A 17,500-nucleotide genomic window follows, 5' to 3' on the forward strand; every position below is an offset into this window, starting at 1 on the left:
TAGCGTCGAACTCATTCTTGCAAATCTGACAATATGCCCCTTCCTGTTGCCTTCTGCCGTCCTCAGCCATCCCTGGAACTCTTCTTCATGTGGCCAGGCATCTCTGAAATTTCTCTTTGGTGGCATGTCTCTATAAATCTAGAAAAGTTTTATGGAAACGTTAAAACGATTTCAGATTTTTGATGCGGTGTGGGGGGGGGCGCAAAGGCGGTTTGGCGAGCGGAGCGAGCCCAATCACCTGGTTTTTTTTTAATTTTGAGCTATTTTATGTGCTTTTTGAAGCACATAAAATAGATAGATAGATAGATAGATAGATATAACTTAATGTGATGACACATTTGAATTTCGGCAGGAATAATGGAAAACCAGCTGCTGTTACTTCTTGGGGCTTGGTGGGGTGAGGGAGGGGGGGCAAAATGAGGCTGGGAGGGGCAACTTGAGTCTTGGGGGCTGTTGTCCCCCCAACCCCCCTAAATGACGCCCTGCAAATTACTGTACAGTATTTACTGGGCAACTTTGCAGAAAGAGAGAGAGAGAGAGAGAGAGAGAGAGAGAGAGAGAGAGAGAGAGAGAGAGAGAGAGAGAGAGAGAGAGAGAGTTATACTTTTAAAGGATGCCAAAAGAATAACACCGAGCATTAGGAGTTAATACGTGTGAGCATATATGAGAAGATATATAACCAAACCCTATTTGTGTAGAATTGACTTTATTAGGCCCGTCCCTATGCTCGTTGCAACAAGTGTGCGAGACGAGAAGTTGTAAGAGCCTTCAAAGACGAGGTGTAAGTTTTAAAGACCATAAAGGCTATGCGCCCTCAACAATGAAAACTTGAAAAAAATTGATGGATTCAAAAGATATGCAAATTACCAGAATCAATGCAAATATGCATGTGTTTGTAAGGACTGGTGATTGAGCGACATACTAGCTGGGTGTTTACTGGTTTATTGGTAGTTCCTTACTGAGATGAATGTACTTGTTGTTGTTTTAGATTTAGCTGGCCTTGTGCCAGCACGGGCTCTTGCTTCTAGAGCAGCCCGTAAGGTGAATGTACAGAACCTTCGAAGATGTTATCGACGTGTGCGAGCGGTGTAAAGTAGCATCTACACACAGACAGGTAAAACAGAGGTACAGATTCAGGCATCTGTGTTTGTCGGCAGACAAACAGATGGCGATATTGAGAGATGATTAACATACAGTGATGAAACATATATCAATGGAATGGCCAGAAAATTCCACATGTGGCCAATTGCATGAGATTCAAGACAGATTAATGAATACAATGCAGTAGCATAATATATGTGAAATGGCGAGACGTTTGTCGTCTTCACAAACAGAAACATACATACAGTTTGATACAGAAGATTCGATGGAACATTATGGGTACATGATTAGAATGCTTGCATGGCAATGCAAGTAGTGGTGATTGTACATAAATCAAGACAACAATGGTTAGGGAGAAACAGACGGAAATATTGTATGGTTGAAGTCGCGTTCCGTTAGAGCAGTGGTCGGGGAACAGGGGTAAATTACCCCAAATGGGGTAAAATTAGAAATTTTGGGGGGTAATGAACGTGCTACGGATGTGGCTATGCTAAGTGAGGGAAACTGATATGAAAGTTGGAGAAAAGAATGCATCGAGGATCCCACGATCTTTAAAACTATGGAAACGGAGAAATATCTGTATTGAAACTGCTTCATCAGTATTGAAACTGTTTTTAACCCTCAGTGAGATCGCTTTTGCGTTGTTGTCTTGGTGGTGGCATTAGCTCCTTGACTTATCAGTCTTTATTTAGCGGCTAGATTGTATTGCAGTATCAGTTGATGGAGCTCCTGCCATGCTTGGTCACATCAATGGTTTTGTGGCTTTGGCCAAACAACAGAATCCAGATATTCTAGTCATCCATTGTATGATACATCGCCAGGCATTAGTTGCGAAAGAATTTGGAACCAGAAGTGGAAGCTGTGTTAAATGATGTGGTTAAGATTGTCAATGTTGTAAAGGGCATGCACTAAACACGAGGATGTTTCGTGATTTATGTGAGGATGGAGAGGCTGAATATTCAACCCTTCTTTTCCATACGGAAGTTAGGTGGCTTTCACGTGGAAATGTCCTGAATAGAGTGTGGGCTCTTAAAACAGAACTCGAAATGTTTCTGACTGATCAAAAACACACACTTGCAGAAAAGTTCAGAAAAACAACCTGGCTAGCTCTTCTTGCATACTTAGCTGACATTTTTGGACATGTAAATGAACTGAACAAGGAATTGCAAGGAAAGAAAGTCAATCTCCTGTTAGCAAGGGAAAAAATTTCAGCATTTGTATCAAAGCTTCAGTATTGGAACCAGAAAATAAATGCCAATAAGACTGCTGCCTTTCCAAAACTGGGAGAATTTTTGGAAGACTGTCAAGACTGCAGTCTTAGTGACATAAAGGAGTCAGTCACAAGGCACCTGACCAAACTTAGAAATAGGTTCTGTGACTATTTTCCAGAACTTGATTCACATACTGTCAGCTGGGTTGTAAATCCCTTCAAAAGTGAGCTGGCTGATTTGCCTGAACAGCCTGAAGGATTGGCAGAAGAGCTTATTGAACTTCGTTCCAGCAATGAAACAAAAATGGAATTTGAGAGCAAGGATGATCTCTCAAGTTTTTGGATGTCAAAAACTGCAAAGGCTTATAAAACTGCACATATGGAAGCAACTAAAATGCTACTACCTTTCGCAACAACCTACCTTTGCGAACAAGGTTTTTCTACCCTTGTAAATCTAAAAACAAAATACAGAAACCGGTTGAATCCTGAAGACAGCATCCTAGTAGCAGTAACATCAAAAATCCCTGATTTCGAGTTTGTTTTATCCAAGATGAAACAGTATCATTTTTCCAAAGCCTGAGGTAGCTGATATGAAAATATTAATGATTTCAATCTGTCGTTAAAATATTAAAGTTTTCAATATTTTCTTAATTATTTTTCGTTGTGCGCCATTCTTATGCCATTCTGATGGTCAGTAGTTTTGCTTGTGTGCCATGTAATGCTAAAAGAGTGTTTTATTTCTGTTTATAAATGTGATTCCTACTTTTTCTTGTGTGCTATTTCCATGCCAAAAAGACAGACTTTTATTTCCTATGATAGATGAAATTAACAATTAAACATTTTTCCAATATACATTTTTTATTTATTTATTATCCATGAATTCTATAAATAAATTGGTTTGTCCACCAGAGTACTTCCAAGTGTGGGGGTAAATTCATTTTACTACAAATTCTATTGGGGTAACACCCAAAAAAGTTACCCGACCCCTGCGTTAGAGAAAGAAAACGAGATGCTCTTGTTTTGTCTTGTTCACTCCGATGGATGACAATTGACGAACACACGATCACACACGTGTTTGGAAGAGACGGTGTCGGGCGCTTACAAATACTCTCCCCCAAGACGTGGGTAACGTCTGATTAATCGGCCCGGCTGCGGGGACGACTGCTCAGGTGGAGGGTGCGGTGCAGTTGTGTTTGGAAGAGACGGCATCGGGCTCTTACAGTACCCCCCCCCCCGCCCGCGCCAAGGCGAGGCATCAATGCGAAATTTTCTTGCCAACAATTGTAGTTGGCTCGAAGGGCTTGGCTAGGGGCGGGTAGGAGGCTGAAAGGGCGGCGCCGGCCGTCAGGAGCTCGAGGAGGACAGGAGCAGGTTGAAGGGTGACGTCCGGATGATCCTTCGTGGCTGGCTCGAGGGCTGAAGGATGACAGCGGCTGATTCTTGGTAGCCAGCTCGAGGGGGCGGTAGCAGGCTGAAGGATGACGTTGGCTGGTCCTTCGTTGGTGAGCTCGTCCAGTACAAGTGCGGGGGGAGCTTCAGGTTTCCTGGAAGAGGCATCCAGGGCTCTGTTGGTGGGGTGGGTCATCTCGGAGGGTCGGACTTCTACTGAGAACTCAGGAACGGCGGGGAAGCAGCGAGGTGGCGAAGGGTCTGTTGGTGCGTAGTGCCGTCATCTTGGGTCGGCGGGTCGCTGGGTCACTCGGGGTCACCAGTGTAATGACTGGTGATTGAGCGACATACTAGCTGGGTGTTTACTGGTTTATTGGTAGTTCCTTACTGAGATGAATGTACAGAACCTTCGAAGATGTTATCGACGTGTGCGAGCGGTAAAGTAGCATCTACACACAGACAGGTAAAAACAGAGGTACAGATTCGGGCATCTGTGTTTGTCGGCAGACAAACAGATGGCGATATTGAGAGATGATTAACATACAGTGATGAAACATATATCAATGGAATGGCCAGAAAATTCCACAGGTGGCCAATGCATGAGATTCAAGACAGATTAATGAATACAATGCAGTAGCATAATATATGTGAAATGGCGAGACGTTTGTCGTCTTCACAAACAGAAACATACATACAGTTTGATACAGAAGATTCGATGGAACATTATGGGTACATGATTAGAATGCTTGCATGGCAATGCAAGTAGTGGTGATTGTACATAAATCAAGACAACAATGGTTAGGGAGAAACAGACGGATATATTGTATGGTTGAAGTCGCATTCCGATAGAGAAAGAAAACTAGATGCTCTTGTTTTGTCTTGTTCACTCTGATGGATGACGATTGACGAACGCACGAACACACACGTGTTTGCAAGAGACGAGGTTGGGCTCTTACATGTTCAATTGCAGTTTATATGTCGACAACTTAACATAGTACCCACATTCAACAGCCAACACAAATAATTTTATTCATAGGTCTAAGTGTACTTTAACTCAAGTTTTGAAAGTGGTGAGCATAAAAGTTGTTATTCCGACTCGTTCAGAACAAGTATAGCATTTCAAATCGTAAAGTGATCGTATAGCCTAAACAGTTTGAAATGTACTAACCTAATTGTAGCCAAGTTTTATGCTATGACGCTCAGATTACTTCAACTATATTATTCTAACTCACAATCAAAACCATATTGCATTGTGTATATTATCTAAGCCATAAATGATACAAACTTACTGTTAGTTCAAATGGCGCATTCGATATTCTTAGCCTGAATTGAGACTGGGATTGGCGTAAGCACAATCTCTACTTCGTAACCCTCATCCAAAGCACACTCAAGAAATTCTCTTTGCATTTAGATATGCATATCTCCTAAAGGAAATCTCCCTAAATGAACTTTGAGATGAAAAGGAATACTTAAGTGGATTTAAAGGCATTGACAACTATGGCTGCATTTCCTGAGTCCTTCCTAGATACAACTGCACTGCACCAAAGCTGTAATGAGACTGACTTCACGATCATTATTGACCAACACCAGACGTTCAACTAACAACTGAACCAACAAACAGCCGATGACCGATACTTAAGCGATATTACACGTATACTTAGAATTAAATACACAAAACAGCCGAGCACAATGCTTTTCACAACTAAATACAAGCACAACAAAACATAATATCCTTCGACATAATATGCATTTCCACTTTACATAAATTTAGAAAGAATGCATAAAACTACACCACAACTTGCGGAAAAGTACAATCTCTCTTGTCGAAGTTTTGACATATTCCCCTGCAATAAAATCTTATGCCTACATTATTTATAATAGTCCAGTTCTTTTCAATGGCTTTCTGGCTTCTGCGGCTATTTGAGCTGTCCTTCTGCTCAGGCAGGTGCTTGATGAATGTCTTCTGTCACAGGATTAGTTTCCCTTATCTCCTGCCACAGCTCTAAGGGGTATAACTTAATTACAGGTCTCATGGGCGTTTTTATAGTAGCCACTCTTGGGACCTTGCCTCGCCCCATATGTAACTTAATCACTTCCACTTGCTCCTTGGCCCCTCATCATGAATGAGGACTACTTCCCCTATCCTGGGCCAAGAGGCATGCATCGTTCCTACTCGATGGGTCCCTCTTAATATTGTTAAATACTCCCTATCCCATCTTTTCCACATGTTGCCGCACAACCTGGTTATATACAGGAATCTTTTCTTGGTGAACTCTCTCCGTCCTTAAGTAGGGTCACCAGAGGTCTCCTCCCAATTTACTACTTCTCTTGGGAAAGACTTAAACTTTCTTCCAAGAATCTAATGGTTTGAGGTTAAAATTTCCAATTGATTCAAATCCCCGGGCATGTAACTTAATGGTCTATCATTGATGATTCCTTTTAGTTCTACCAGTATACAGGTCAGTTCTTCAAAACTGAGTAAGGCTTGGCCTACGATCTTTTTTAGGCACAACTTAAGAAGTCCCATCAGCCTTTCCCATATAGCACCAAACCACGGTGCTCTCGCTGGAATGAACTTCCAGTTACACTTTATATCTAACAGATGTTCCTTTACCCTGGGATTCTCCGATATGGTCTTAAGATATTCTGATACCGCTACAAAAGTGGTGGTGTTGTCACTCAGCATGAGTGCTGGGAAACCTCTTCTGCTGCAGAACTTTCTCAAACTCATGAGGAACAAGTCACAGGACTGGTTATCATCTAGTTCCACTTGTATGCCTCTGGTTATCGGGTATATAAATAAAATAATATAAGCCTTCTCAGGGTTTGGTCCCTTTCCCTTAACCCATAATGTGATGGTGTACTCCACGCCTGTAGTATTAAAAGGTTGCTTACATTGCATCCTGAACTCAGGTAATGGAGGAACTATATTGGGCCTGTATGGCCTCCCCTGCATGGGTCTAGGACAACTGGCCGCGGCCGACTGGCCGTGGCAGACTGGCCGCAGCCTAACTGGCCACAGCCCAACTGGCCGTAGGGGAGGACTGGCCGCAGCCGACTGGCCACCAGGGTTACCGAGAAATCCGCATTTATTGGATGTTAAAAAGTAACTTGTGCGTGTGTGTGTATGTGTGTGTGTGTGCGCGTGTATGTGTGCTGAATCATTGAATATAAAACTAAAAGTAAAGAAAATTAAAAGAAAATAAAAAAGTTAAATTTTATTAAGGTGAATTATTGGAATAAAAAAACTGCAGAAAATAGCAGTTACATAACTATATATATCTTAAGAGAAGTTATGCGCAATTCCTCTAAGATACTCTAAAATATTTCTGTTCTCAAACTGTAGTACCACTGATTTTATACAAGCATCTGCTTCTCGGAATTTCTTCAATTTTATGGGCGGGGTTTGACCAGCAATTAACTGTTCGTAGTACATATCTCGCCCTCGTTGCACCTTTTTCAAACTATCGATAAACTTCCAGATTGTTGGATGTTGCATCCCTAGTTCATTTTGCAGCCTACGATGAGCAGCTTCGGCATGGTTGTTTGTTCTATCCTCATCATTTATGCATCGTTCGTAAACATTCCAAATGTGTAACGGAAAAAGGGGAGAACGTCTGCCAGTGCCCCTTCTGTTCATTCTTCCTACATAATTGTCTTCCAGCCAATTGAGAAGTTCTAGAAGTTCCTGTGGAAGGTCATCTGCTAATTCCATTATAGCTGCTGTAATATGATCGGGTGGTACAAATGCTAAGGCAATTATCATTTTAGCTCATAGAGCAAATTGGCATCACTATTGTATTGTTGAGATAACCCATAGCTGTTAATTTTTTTATACATTCTGTGCAAAGTGAAAAAAGCAGCCCCTAATATTAGTAGATGGGAAATAATATTGCAGACTTTTGAAATTCCTATTTCATAATCACAGTATATTATTTCTGGCTGTAGTCTTGGTTGAATTTCTAGAAGCATAGAAAACAATTTATCATAAGTTGTACGTAGTTTATTTTCAGTAACGCATAGATAAACGGATGCATACCACTGTGCATCTCAGCAAGAATGACATACACTTGACAAAAAAGCGGTGGTGTAATTTTGAACGTCCCATCCACAAAAATTTTCTTTGCTTCTTTAAGTAAATGTGTATTGCTTTCCTTTCCAAATATAATGATTCTGCAGGATTCATCTTGGTTGTCTGCTAGAAGGAATTTCTCTGATCCATAATTTTGAATATTAACAGGAATAACCAATTCTTCTAAAGATGTAGGATTAACAGGGTACGCAGAAAAATCCTTACATTCTCTTCTCACCATTCTTCGCAAGATGTACCATTAACAGGGTACGCAGAAAAATGACTCCTTCTCACCATTTTTCGCAAAGCACCATGACTTGGCATGACTCATTAACATTTTCTAAACATTCATTAATCACAACAGATGTTTGTTCCATTGTTTCTGAAGCCCGCAATTTTATTTTCGATATTGTTTTTCCTTTTTCCACTTCGGCGGGGTCAGCATTATGCGAATGCTCATTGATATATTTTACAACTTCACCATTCTCATGTATTCTCGCCTTGCATTGTCTTCTCCTTTCACATCTCCAAAACTCTGTGATATTATCAGCTCCATGTCGATTGAAAACGTATATATAGCCATCTCGCACAAACTTTTCTTTTCCTTGCTGTGAGAGTATACCCGATGCCATTGTGGAAGGTTGGATATAACTGAATATTTTAAACTCTAAACTTAAAATCAAAGATTTCCTAAATAGGTAATCGTAGCATTTTTTTCTTTGTTACTCGGTAATTGACATATTTTCTGAGAGAGAGGGCATTGTAAATAGCATTGTTTCCTGAGAGAGAGGGCATTGTAAAATAGCATTGTTTCCTTGTTACTCGTTAATTGACATATTTTCTGAGAGAGAGGCATTGTAAAATAGCATTGTTTCCTTGTTACTCGTTAATTGACAGAGACAGACAGACAGAAATAAATTTTTTTCTCTCATCTCTTCTTCTTATAGATTTACTGTATTCAAATATTTTCTGAGAGAGAGAGAGAGACAGAAATAATTTTTTTTCTCACATCTCTTCTCTTATAGATTTACTTTCTCCTGCGGCCAGTTAGGTTGTGGCCAGTCGTCCCCTACGGCCAGTTGGGCTGCGGCCAGTCGGCGACGGCCAGTTGGACGACGGCCAGTTGTCCCATTCCCCCCCCTGCATTCTCCTACAAATAACTCAATGGTGTAATATACAGTTAGTTGCCTTGTATGTGGGCTCCAGAACTCCTGCCTGACACTCGCCATAGGTGCATTTACACCCATATGAGCATTAGCATTGTGATGTTCTTTAATAATTACCCAAGTAACATAGCAACTCTTCGGCAGTAGTACAGGAAACTTAGCAGCTTTGGGTAACTATGCTTGTTCTAGTCTACCCTTACACCTTGTTACCCTATTATCCAGGTAAAGATTCAACTGGTGTATGAGAGCTAGTTTTGGTTTCCTTACCCCTTCATAAAACTCTAGTATTCCTCTTGGAAAAATTCCTTTTGCATGAGGGCAATAGTCTTAAGCTAGCTCTTGGATTCTCCCACGATAGTTCACTGTGTTTCTTCATATTGGTTGAACTCTTACAATTATTCAAAATTGGGATCCATGCTGTGCCATAGACCCCTAGCTGAATGCCCAATACACGATGGAGATCACCCTTTCAAGAGGTCCCCTACAGTGACTTTTCTAACCTGCTCTTCTTCCCAAAGATCCTCTGAATGAGGAAATTTTAGCTTTCACAAAATCTACGATCTGCGTTCTCATCAATTTTCTTGCAGACCTCTAATAACTCTTCATAGGCAGCCTTTTTTTTAGATTTATTAAAATAATATTCAACAAACTCATTTACCTTCCATAAATCACGGATTCTTGAAGTCTATAGATTCAATGAATTTGTTTGGCAGTAACAAAATCTTGAGTTAAATATTTGGTTGCTTGAAACATACTTGAGATCTCACGTTTTACAAAGAGGACACTGCTTAAAACGATATGTATAAAGGCCAATCTTCGATAAAACACAAAGGAATTACAACGTGAATAACATTCAGTCTCAGGTATCATACTTGTTTCATTCTTGAGGATGGTCAGGACTTGGGTTTTCAGGCTAATCTCTTCCACTTTCACGTTTTAGGGACTGTGAAGAAAATGAAGAGTCAGCAAATTTGCAACCGGACAGGACAGGGTTTTCAACATGCTGAAAGGATGGCGAGTCTTCTCAAGACAAGCCCGACGAGACTGGCTTTTTGCAGTTTCAACAATATTTACCCCCATACACCATAAAGACTGGACCGATGCGGGACAATTTCACTCCAATTGAAATTCCGTATGATTGGACTATGGATCTCTGATAAGGAAAATGAAAAATCAAATGGATGCCAGCTTTATAATTTTCCTTCTTTTTGTTCAATAGGTAATGTTCAGTTCATTTTCCATGTTTCTTTAAAATATTGGTTGAACTTTTTCTTTGCAATTATTCAAATACTGTAGGATCCATGCTGTGGTCCTATAGACCTGATTTTATTTTGTTTGCATGTACATCTTGAATTTCCATTCTTTTTGTTTAAATAAGTGAAGTATAAAAGTCATTCTGGTTGTCCCCTACATGCGTATCGTGATGCCAACATTTGCAGTTCTTACTCACCTTACCCATGCATAAGTGATCTTCCAACCCAATGACCTATGCATATTGAAAATTTAATGCCAAGAATACAGTAAATACTGTCAATTTTTCAATCACTAATTGGGGTCCCCTCAAAAGATCCACCAAGAAAGAACTATCAGAACGATCCTTTATTCTGTCCTTTTTTCCATGTGTCACCCAGTCACTGGATTATCATCCGTTGGAAAACACAAGACCACCTTGGAATTAAATGCAAAATCCGTTGTAAAAACAGGTTAAAGAATAAAATGCTACTCTATTTTTCAATTCAAATAGTGATTTCAGGAGAACACTTTAGTTGATACTAGCCAACTTAGGACGACTTTACTGTCCAACCAATGAACAGTTCAACAAACTACAGACATTCTCAAAGGATTCTTTAATCAAATCTGGCCATTCTTGCTGCTAGCAACAATGCCATCAACTCAACTTTTGGAACAGTTAATTCTTTAATGGGCACTTCTCTTGTCTTTGCCACCACTAAATAAGAGTTTTCGTTCTTAACTCTATAGGGCTACACAACCATATGCTAACTCACTGGCATCATAGAATATGTGCAAGGAGTCCCCTAGGAAAGGAAATATCAAGACATTTTTCCAATTGTTCGGGTAACTCAACCCGTTGTTTCTGTAATAGGTCTGGGAGTTGTTCATCCCAATCCAGTTTTTGCTTCCACAAATTCTGCAGGTATATCTGCAAAGTCCCTGCTAAACGGGTTTTCTGTGAAGAACCTCCCGTTTTCTACAGAGCCTTTTCGCCTGACCTTAGGTCAGGATAATCAGTCCTATTTTTTCTATGTAATTGTGCATTCATTACCAATCCATATGTGTCCTTGTCTATTGTGTATGTTACAGAGTATCTTTGTATTTAATCTACTATTTTTATTGTCACGTTATCTGTATGTACCTGTCTTATTGTTGCATAATAAATGATTGACCTTGGTCACTTGTATGTCACTTGTATGTCACTTGTATGTCTTTGTATGTCTTTGTATGTCTTTGTATTGACATCTGCACGCCGCTTTATAAGCAGGCTGCTCCCTCAATTAAACTAGCAGTACTCGTCTACCTGCTCTTTTCTTTAGCAACCTCTCACAGTGGTGACCCCCAGAGTGGTGGTTCTCGGAGCCATTAACGGACCCAAACGGCGACTCAGTCTTGGCCCCATGAACCACCCCACGCCCGTAACGGACTAACTACAGCACTCTGGTAGAGCGTTCGGGCGCTACCGACCCTCGTCGGCAAATCACAGCATGCTCCCAAGCGTTTATTGACGCAAGTGTTAACTCACACTCCGAGAGCGCAGAAATGAGCATGGACATGGACAATCCCCTCCCACATACAAATAACCGCAAACTTCTCAGAGACAGAAATCTCCCTCATGCAACCCCCACTCGCGCCCTTCCCCACGCCAAAACCCGCGCACTCCTCCACGCCAATACCCACTCCTCATGCGATGCCCCTCGTGATGGATCAATCAAGGGCCGCCCTCACCATAAAGCTACCGCCATTCACCCATAACAACCCGACATCATGGCTCTACAGGGTCGAGGGGCAGTTCAGGGTGGCAGGCCTGACCGATGAAGTGCTGCAGGCGGACATAGTAATCAATGCCCTACTGGAGGAGATATACAGGAAGGTCGCCCCGTGGGTGACTTAGTCTTCGAGCCCTGCCACCTACCAGCACCTGAAGGCCTCTCTCGTCGAGACCTGCTTCCTGCCGGTCTCCGAGAGAGCCGCCCGCGCCCTCAACCTCGCCATCAACCCCCGGCAGGACACGAACCTCCTGGAGACGTGGCACTCCCTCCAGGACCACCTCCTCCTCCCCGAGATGGACAGCAGTAGCAGGCACAAGGAGATCAGCTTGTTGAGGGAGATCCTCCTGCCGCAGCTCCTCCCGGAGGTTCGGGGTCAGATTAAGGAGCCCTACACCCTGCTGGTCGAGGACCTCATAAGAACAGCACAGCAGCTAACTGACTCCACGAGGGCGGTGAAGCGGGCATCCATGCCCGCACACTCCGTCAACTGCGTCCAACTGGGGGAACACAATGCGGAGGAGATCAACGCCGTCGCCAGGAGGAGGCAACCCTATCACCAGAATAAAGAAAGGCTGGGGCTTTGCTACTACCACCGGAAGTTCAGCAAGGACACTCGGAGTTGTGAAGCCCCCTGCCTTTTCACCCATCCAAAAAACGAGGGAGGCGGCGGCCACCCTCACAGGCTGCCATGGCAGCAGAAGCACCCAGGAGCCCCGCACCAAAAGGGTTCTACATCCGCGACACCGGTCCCAGGCAGGATGATGCTGATTGACACGGGAGCCATGCGGTCAGTGTTCCCGCCTTCCAAAGAGGACCGCAAATGCCCGCCAGACCCGGCTGCCTCCCTGATGGCTGCCAACGGGTCCCCCATCCTCTCCTACGGGACCAAGCTCCTGTCGGTCTCCATCTTGTGCTGGAGATACAAGTGGAAGTTCGTCGCGGATGTGGGGACCCCACTTCTGGGTGCGGACTTCCTGGCCCACTTCTGACTGACAGTCGATGTCAGCCGCAAACACCTGCTGGACACCGAGTCCTGCCAGTCCCTGCCCCTGGCGCTGGGCCCCAGTGCACCCACAGTATGTTTTGTTGCTCCCCACCAGTATGCCTCCCTCCTGAAGGAATTCCCTGAGGTGTTCAAGCCCGAACTTCGTCAGGTGCCTGGAGCCCCCGCCAAGCACGGAATTTACCACCACATCAAGACGACGGGGCCCCTGATGCACGCAAAGTTCCGGAGGCTTCCTCCTCAGCACCTTCAGGAGGCCAAGAATGCTTTCGCCAAAATGGAGCGTATGGGCATATGCAGAAAGGCCCCCAGCCCGTGGGTCTCTCCCCTTCACATGGTGCAGAAACCGGACGGCTCATGGAGACCCTGTGGCGACTACAGGGGCTCATCCTCGCTACGGAACCAGATCACTAACCCCTCCCGAATATGCAAGACTTCACGGCCTCTTTCCATGCGGCCAAAATATTTTCAAAATTAGATCTCTTAAAGTCCCATTTTAAGGTACCAGTAGCTCCAGAAGACATTCCCAAAACCGCCATCACCACGCCCTTCAGATCCTACGTCTTCGCCTTCTCCACCTTTGGACTGAGGAACGCAGGGCCGACTTTCCAGGACTGATGGACAGCATCCTGGGGGACTTGAACTTCTGCGTCTGCTATGTTGATGACATCCTAATTTTTTCCAGGTCCCACAAAGAACACCTGCGGCACATCTGGAAGATCCTGCAGCACCTGCAGGAGAACGGCCTCATCGTCAGGTTCAATAAGTGCACCTTCTGCGTCGAAAGAGTTGACTTCCTGGGCCACGAGATATCCCTGGTAGGCGTCCACCCACTTCCATCAAAGGTTGAGGCCGTCGTCTGGTTCCCCATCCCTACCTCTGTCAGGGGCTTACACGAATTCCTCCAGATGGTCTTACTACTACAGGAGGTTCATCCCTCGGGTCGCTCACACAATGGCCCCCCTGTGACGGAGATCCTGAAGGGCCATCTGAAGTTCTTAGTGTGAGGCCCCAAGGCAATAGCCTTGGCCCATCAGGACCCCAACGCCCCCCTCCAGCTAACAACGGATGCCAGCAACCAACCAAATAAGTCTAAAGTTGGGGGGGGTGGTACAAGTTGGAACACCTCTCTCCGACAAATACAAGACAGGGAAATAAGAGGGCTAATAAGTCTATCTTATCTACAACCACAATAACCCTAAAGGGTAAAAAGAGGTTGCATTGAGCGAAAGAGGGGGTTGTTGGATACCTGTACTGAGAGATCATTTATAAAGAAATCTGCTCTAGAGGCACACCACTATAAGAGCAATGGAGATGAAAATATACCATTGAGAGGTTACTAGACTTCTCCACCAGTTAAGAAGTATGAAATGGTGAACATCGCTGTACTTCACCTGGGGTAGATTAATAAATATGGATTGTATAGTGGTAGACGAGCTACCAGAATATACAAAGAAATTTGATGTTAAGACGACCATGAGGTCCTTGTGTAGAACGAAAATCAGCTTGGCTGATAAAGATTTTGATCAACCCATAGAGAAACAATCACCCATAGAATTGTTTAATAGTGGTTGACAATATGTACAACATTTTACATCTGGGGTTTAGGAAATTTGAAAATTTAGTATTGCTACCAACCATATTTGGTTATGTTGTAACCAGAACCTGTGGTTCTCCTCTCACCAAGGAGACTCGTGTTTCCATTTTAAAACTGGCAGTGGAAACCGACAACATAACTATGGCTGATGGCTGAAGGGCCACACATTTAAAGGATCTAAGGGAAGACCTTGAAACTTTATGGAGTTTAGATCATTTAGGCACTGACTGCAGTGAGATAATGGAACAGGAACGAAACACATTGGAGAACTTTGAGAGTACTGTAACCTATTCTGAAACTGACAAACAGTATGTTGTGGCATTGCCTTGGAAAGGCAATAAAAGGAGATTAACTTCCAACTGTGGGTTGGCTGTGAACAAATTAAAGCAACAGTGTGTAAAGTTTTGGAAGGACACTCAGTATCTAGAACACTACCAAAAAATCCTGAAGGATCAGGGGATAGGAGATTCATAAAGAGAGTGGAATATTTTAAAACTGAGGAAGACTGTCATTTCTTGGCACAACATGGTGTTAAAAAGGACAGTGCAACAACCCCTGTTAGGACAGTATTTGACTGTTCGGTCAGACAGGGGAAAAGTGGGTTAAGCTTGAATGGTTGTTTGTGGACGGGACCATATATAACAGCTGAAGTACTCAAAGTTCTACTGCAGTTTAAAACAAATCGTTTGCCTGTATTAGTGACAGAGAGAAGGCATTTTTGATGGTGCAACTTAAGGAAGAAGATAGCAACTGTACTAGATTTTTATGGTTGGAAGATCCAATAGACCCTAACAGTAAATTGTTGGTGTATAGGTTTCGAATTGTTTTATTTGGCGCTACATGTTCTCTCTTTCTGCTGAATGCAGTGATTAAGAAAACCCTATCTATGATAAAAGGTGACGTAGAAAGAATAAAAAGAGGACTATATATAGATAAGTTGGAGTTCACCAGAATGATGATGATGAACTGGTAAATTTTTTCTTTGAAGTAAATAAAATATTTGCGCAGGCACATTTATATCTGAAGGAATGGACGAGTAATAATGACGCGTTGCAAACTATTGCTAAAGCAAGTGAGATTAGTGCTAGAGAACAAACTACTCATAAGGTCTTAGGTCTGACGTGGGACGAAGATAAAGACACCTTGAGATTACATCCTACTAAGATTAATAAGCCCAGCCAGACTAAGAGAGAATCGTTAAGAACTGTTGCACAGATTTGCAATCCACTGGGAGTACTTCTACCTGCTACTATTGGGGCATGGGGCAAGGATGTACTACTGCAGTTTAAAACAAATCGTTTGCCTGTATTAGTGACAGAGAGAAGGCATTTTTGATGGTGCAACTTAAGGAAGAAGATAGCAACTGTACTAGATTTTTATGGTTGGAAGATCCAATAGACCCTAACAGTAAATTGTTGGTGCATAGGTTTCGAATTGTTTTATTTGGAGCTACATGTTCTCTCTTTCTGCTTAATGCAGTGATTAAGAAAACCCTATCTATGATAAAAGGTGACGTAGAAAGAATAAAAAAGAGGACTATATATAGATAAGTTGGAGTTCACCAGAATGATGATGATGAACTGGTAAATTTTTTCTTTGAAGTAAATAAAATATTTGCGCAGGCACATTTATATCTGAAGGAATGGACGAGTAATAATGACGCGTTGCAAACTATTGCTAAAGCAAGTGAGATTAGTGCCAGAGAACAAACTACTCATAAGGTCTTAGGTCTGACGTGGGACGAAGATAAAGACACCTTGAGATTACATCCCTACTAAGATTAATAAGCCCAGCCAGACTAAGAGAGAATCGTTAAGAACTGTTGCACAGATTTGCAATCCACTGGGAGTACTTCTACCTGCTACTATTGGGGCATGGGGCAAGGATATGTGAGAGGGTGCTAAAGAAAAGAGCAGGTAGACGAGTACTGCTAGTTTATTGAGGAAGCAGCCGCTTATAAAGCGGTGTGCGGACGTCAGTACAAAGACATACAAAGACATACAAGTGACCCGAGGTCAATCATTTATTATGCAAAAATAAGACAGGTACATACAGATAACGTGACAATAAAAATAGTAGATTAAATACAAAGATACTCTGTAACATACACAATAGACAAGGACAAATATGGATTGGTAATAAATGTACAATTACATAGAAAAAATAGGCCAAGGAGGACCCCACCCATATAAGAGAAAGCTGGCGCCGCTTTTTTATGTTCTTGCAATCTAATGTCCTTCCCCCTACCTGTCTCCCCAAAATAAAAAAAAAAATTATGGAGCTTGCATTTTATAGAATATATTCCTATGTCTCTCTTGTTACTATCACTATCAATTCTGTGGCTATCATTCTTATTGAATTTGGATTTGATTGAATTTTCATATGTGAAAGTTACTTTAATCAATAGTACAGTAATGTTAAAGGGGAGGGGAAGGGAAGGGTAGAATCTGTGTGTTGTGTGTGTGTCTGTGGAAATGACAATCTGAAGGCAGCATCACACAAGTGGACGAATCACAGCGCCGACCAAGCTAACGTAATGAGTAGGAGCTGGACTTGCCTTATGCTAAGTTCATACACACGTGTCAAGTGGATGCGCACAGCCGAATTTAGAAACTTGCCATACGCAAAAATAAGCACCGCCTAACTGGATACGTAGGGGATGATGGACTTGCATGTATCTATAGTGCGCCAAAATTTGCGTAATGTCTGCTGAACAAGTGGCAGTGCGCAGAAGTTGTGGCAGAGCACGTAACCAATTCTGATACTGTTATGTTCTGTCTGTCTGAACGTCACTTGGCCCTCTGCTGTTAAACCCTCTTTAAGGGCCGGCAGCTGCACATGTGAGGCTAGTCAATTTATGCTGGTGGACAGCATTAAATGCATCAACTTATATTTTTGTAGACCAGAAATGTTGCCACATGTCATTGAGAGATGGTCATGTTATTGCTGAGCTTGCA

At 42.7% G+C, this 17,500-nt stretch overlaps 3 protein-coding genes across 3 annotated transcripts in view; 2 read left to right on the forward strand and 1 right to left on the reverse strand.

Moving 5' to 3' along the window:
• Positions 1-17,500, forward strand: part of LOC136831705 (uncharacterized) — a 166,478-nt gene that overhangs the window by 6,457 nt on the left and 142,521 nt on the right. The window lies entirely within an intron of this gene.
• On the forward strand, positions 2,022-2,891 carry LOC136830999 (protein FAM200C-like). Its single transcript, XM_067090940.1, has one exon. The coding sequence runs from the start codon at positions 2,022-2,024 to the stop codon at positions 2,889-2,891; it is 870 nt and encodes a 289-aa protein (XP_066947041.1).
• LOC136831000 (uncharacterized) lies at positions 6,060-6,656 on the reverse strand. Its single transcript, XM_067090941.1, has one exon. The coding sequence runs from the start codon at positions 6,654-6,656 to the stop codon at positions 6,060-6,062; it is 597 nt and encodes a 198-aa protein (XP_066947042.1).

Source organism: Macrobrachium rosenbergii, chromosome 48, assembly GCF_040412425.1.
Source record: "Macrobrachium rosenbergii isolate ZJJX-2024 chromosome 48, ASM4041242v1, whole genome shotgun sequence".
NCBI classification, from domain to species: domain Eukaryota; kingdom Metazoa; phylum Arthropoda; class Malacostraca; order Decapoda; family Palaemonidae; genus Macrobrachium; species Macrobrachium rosenbergii.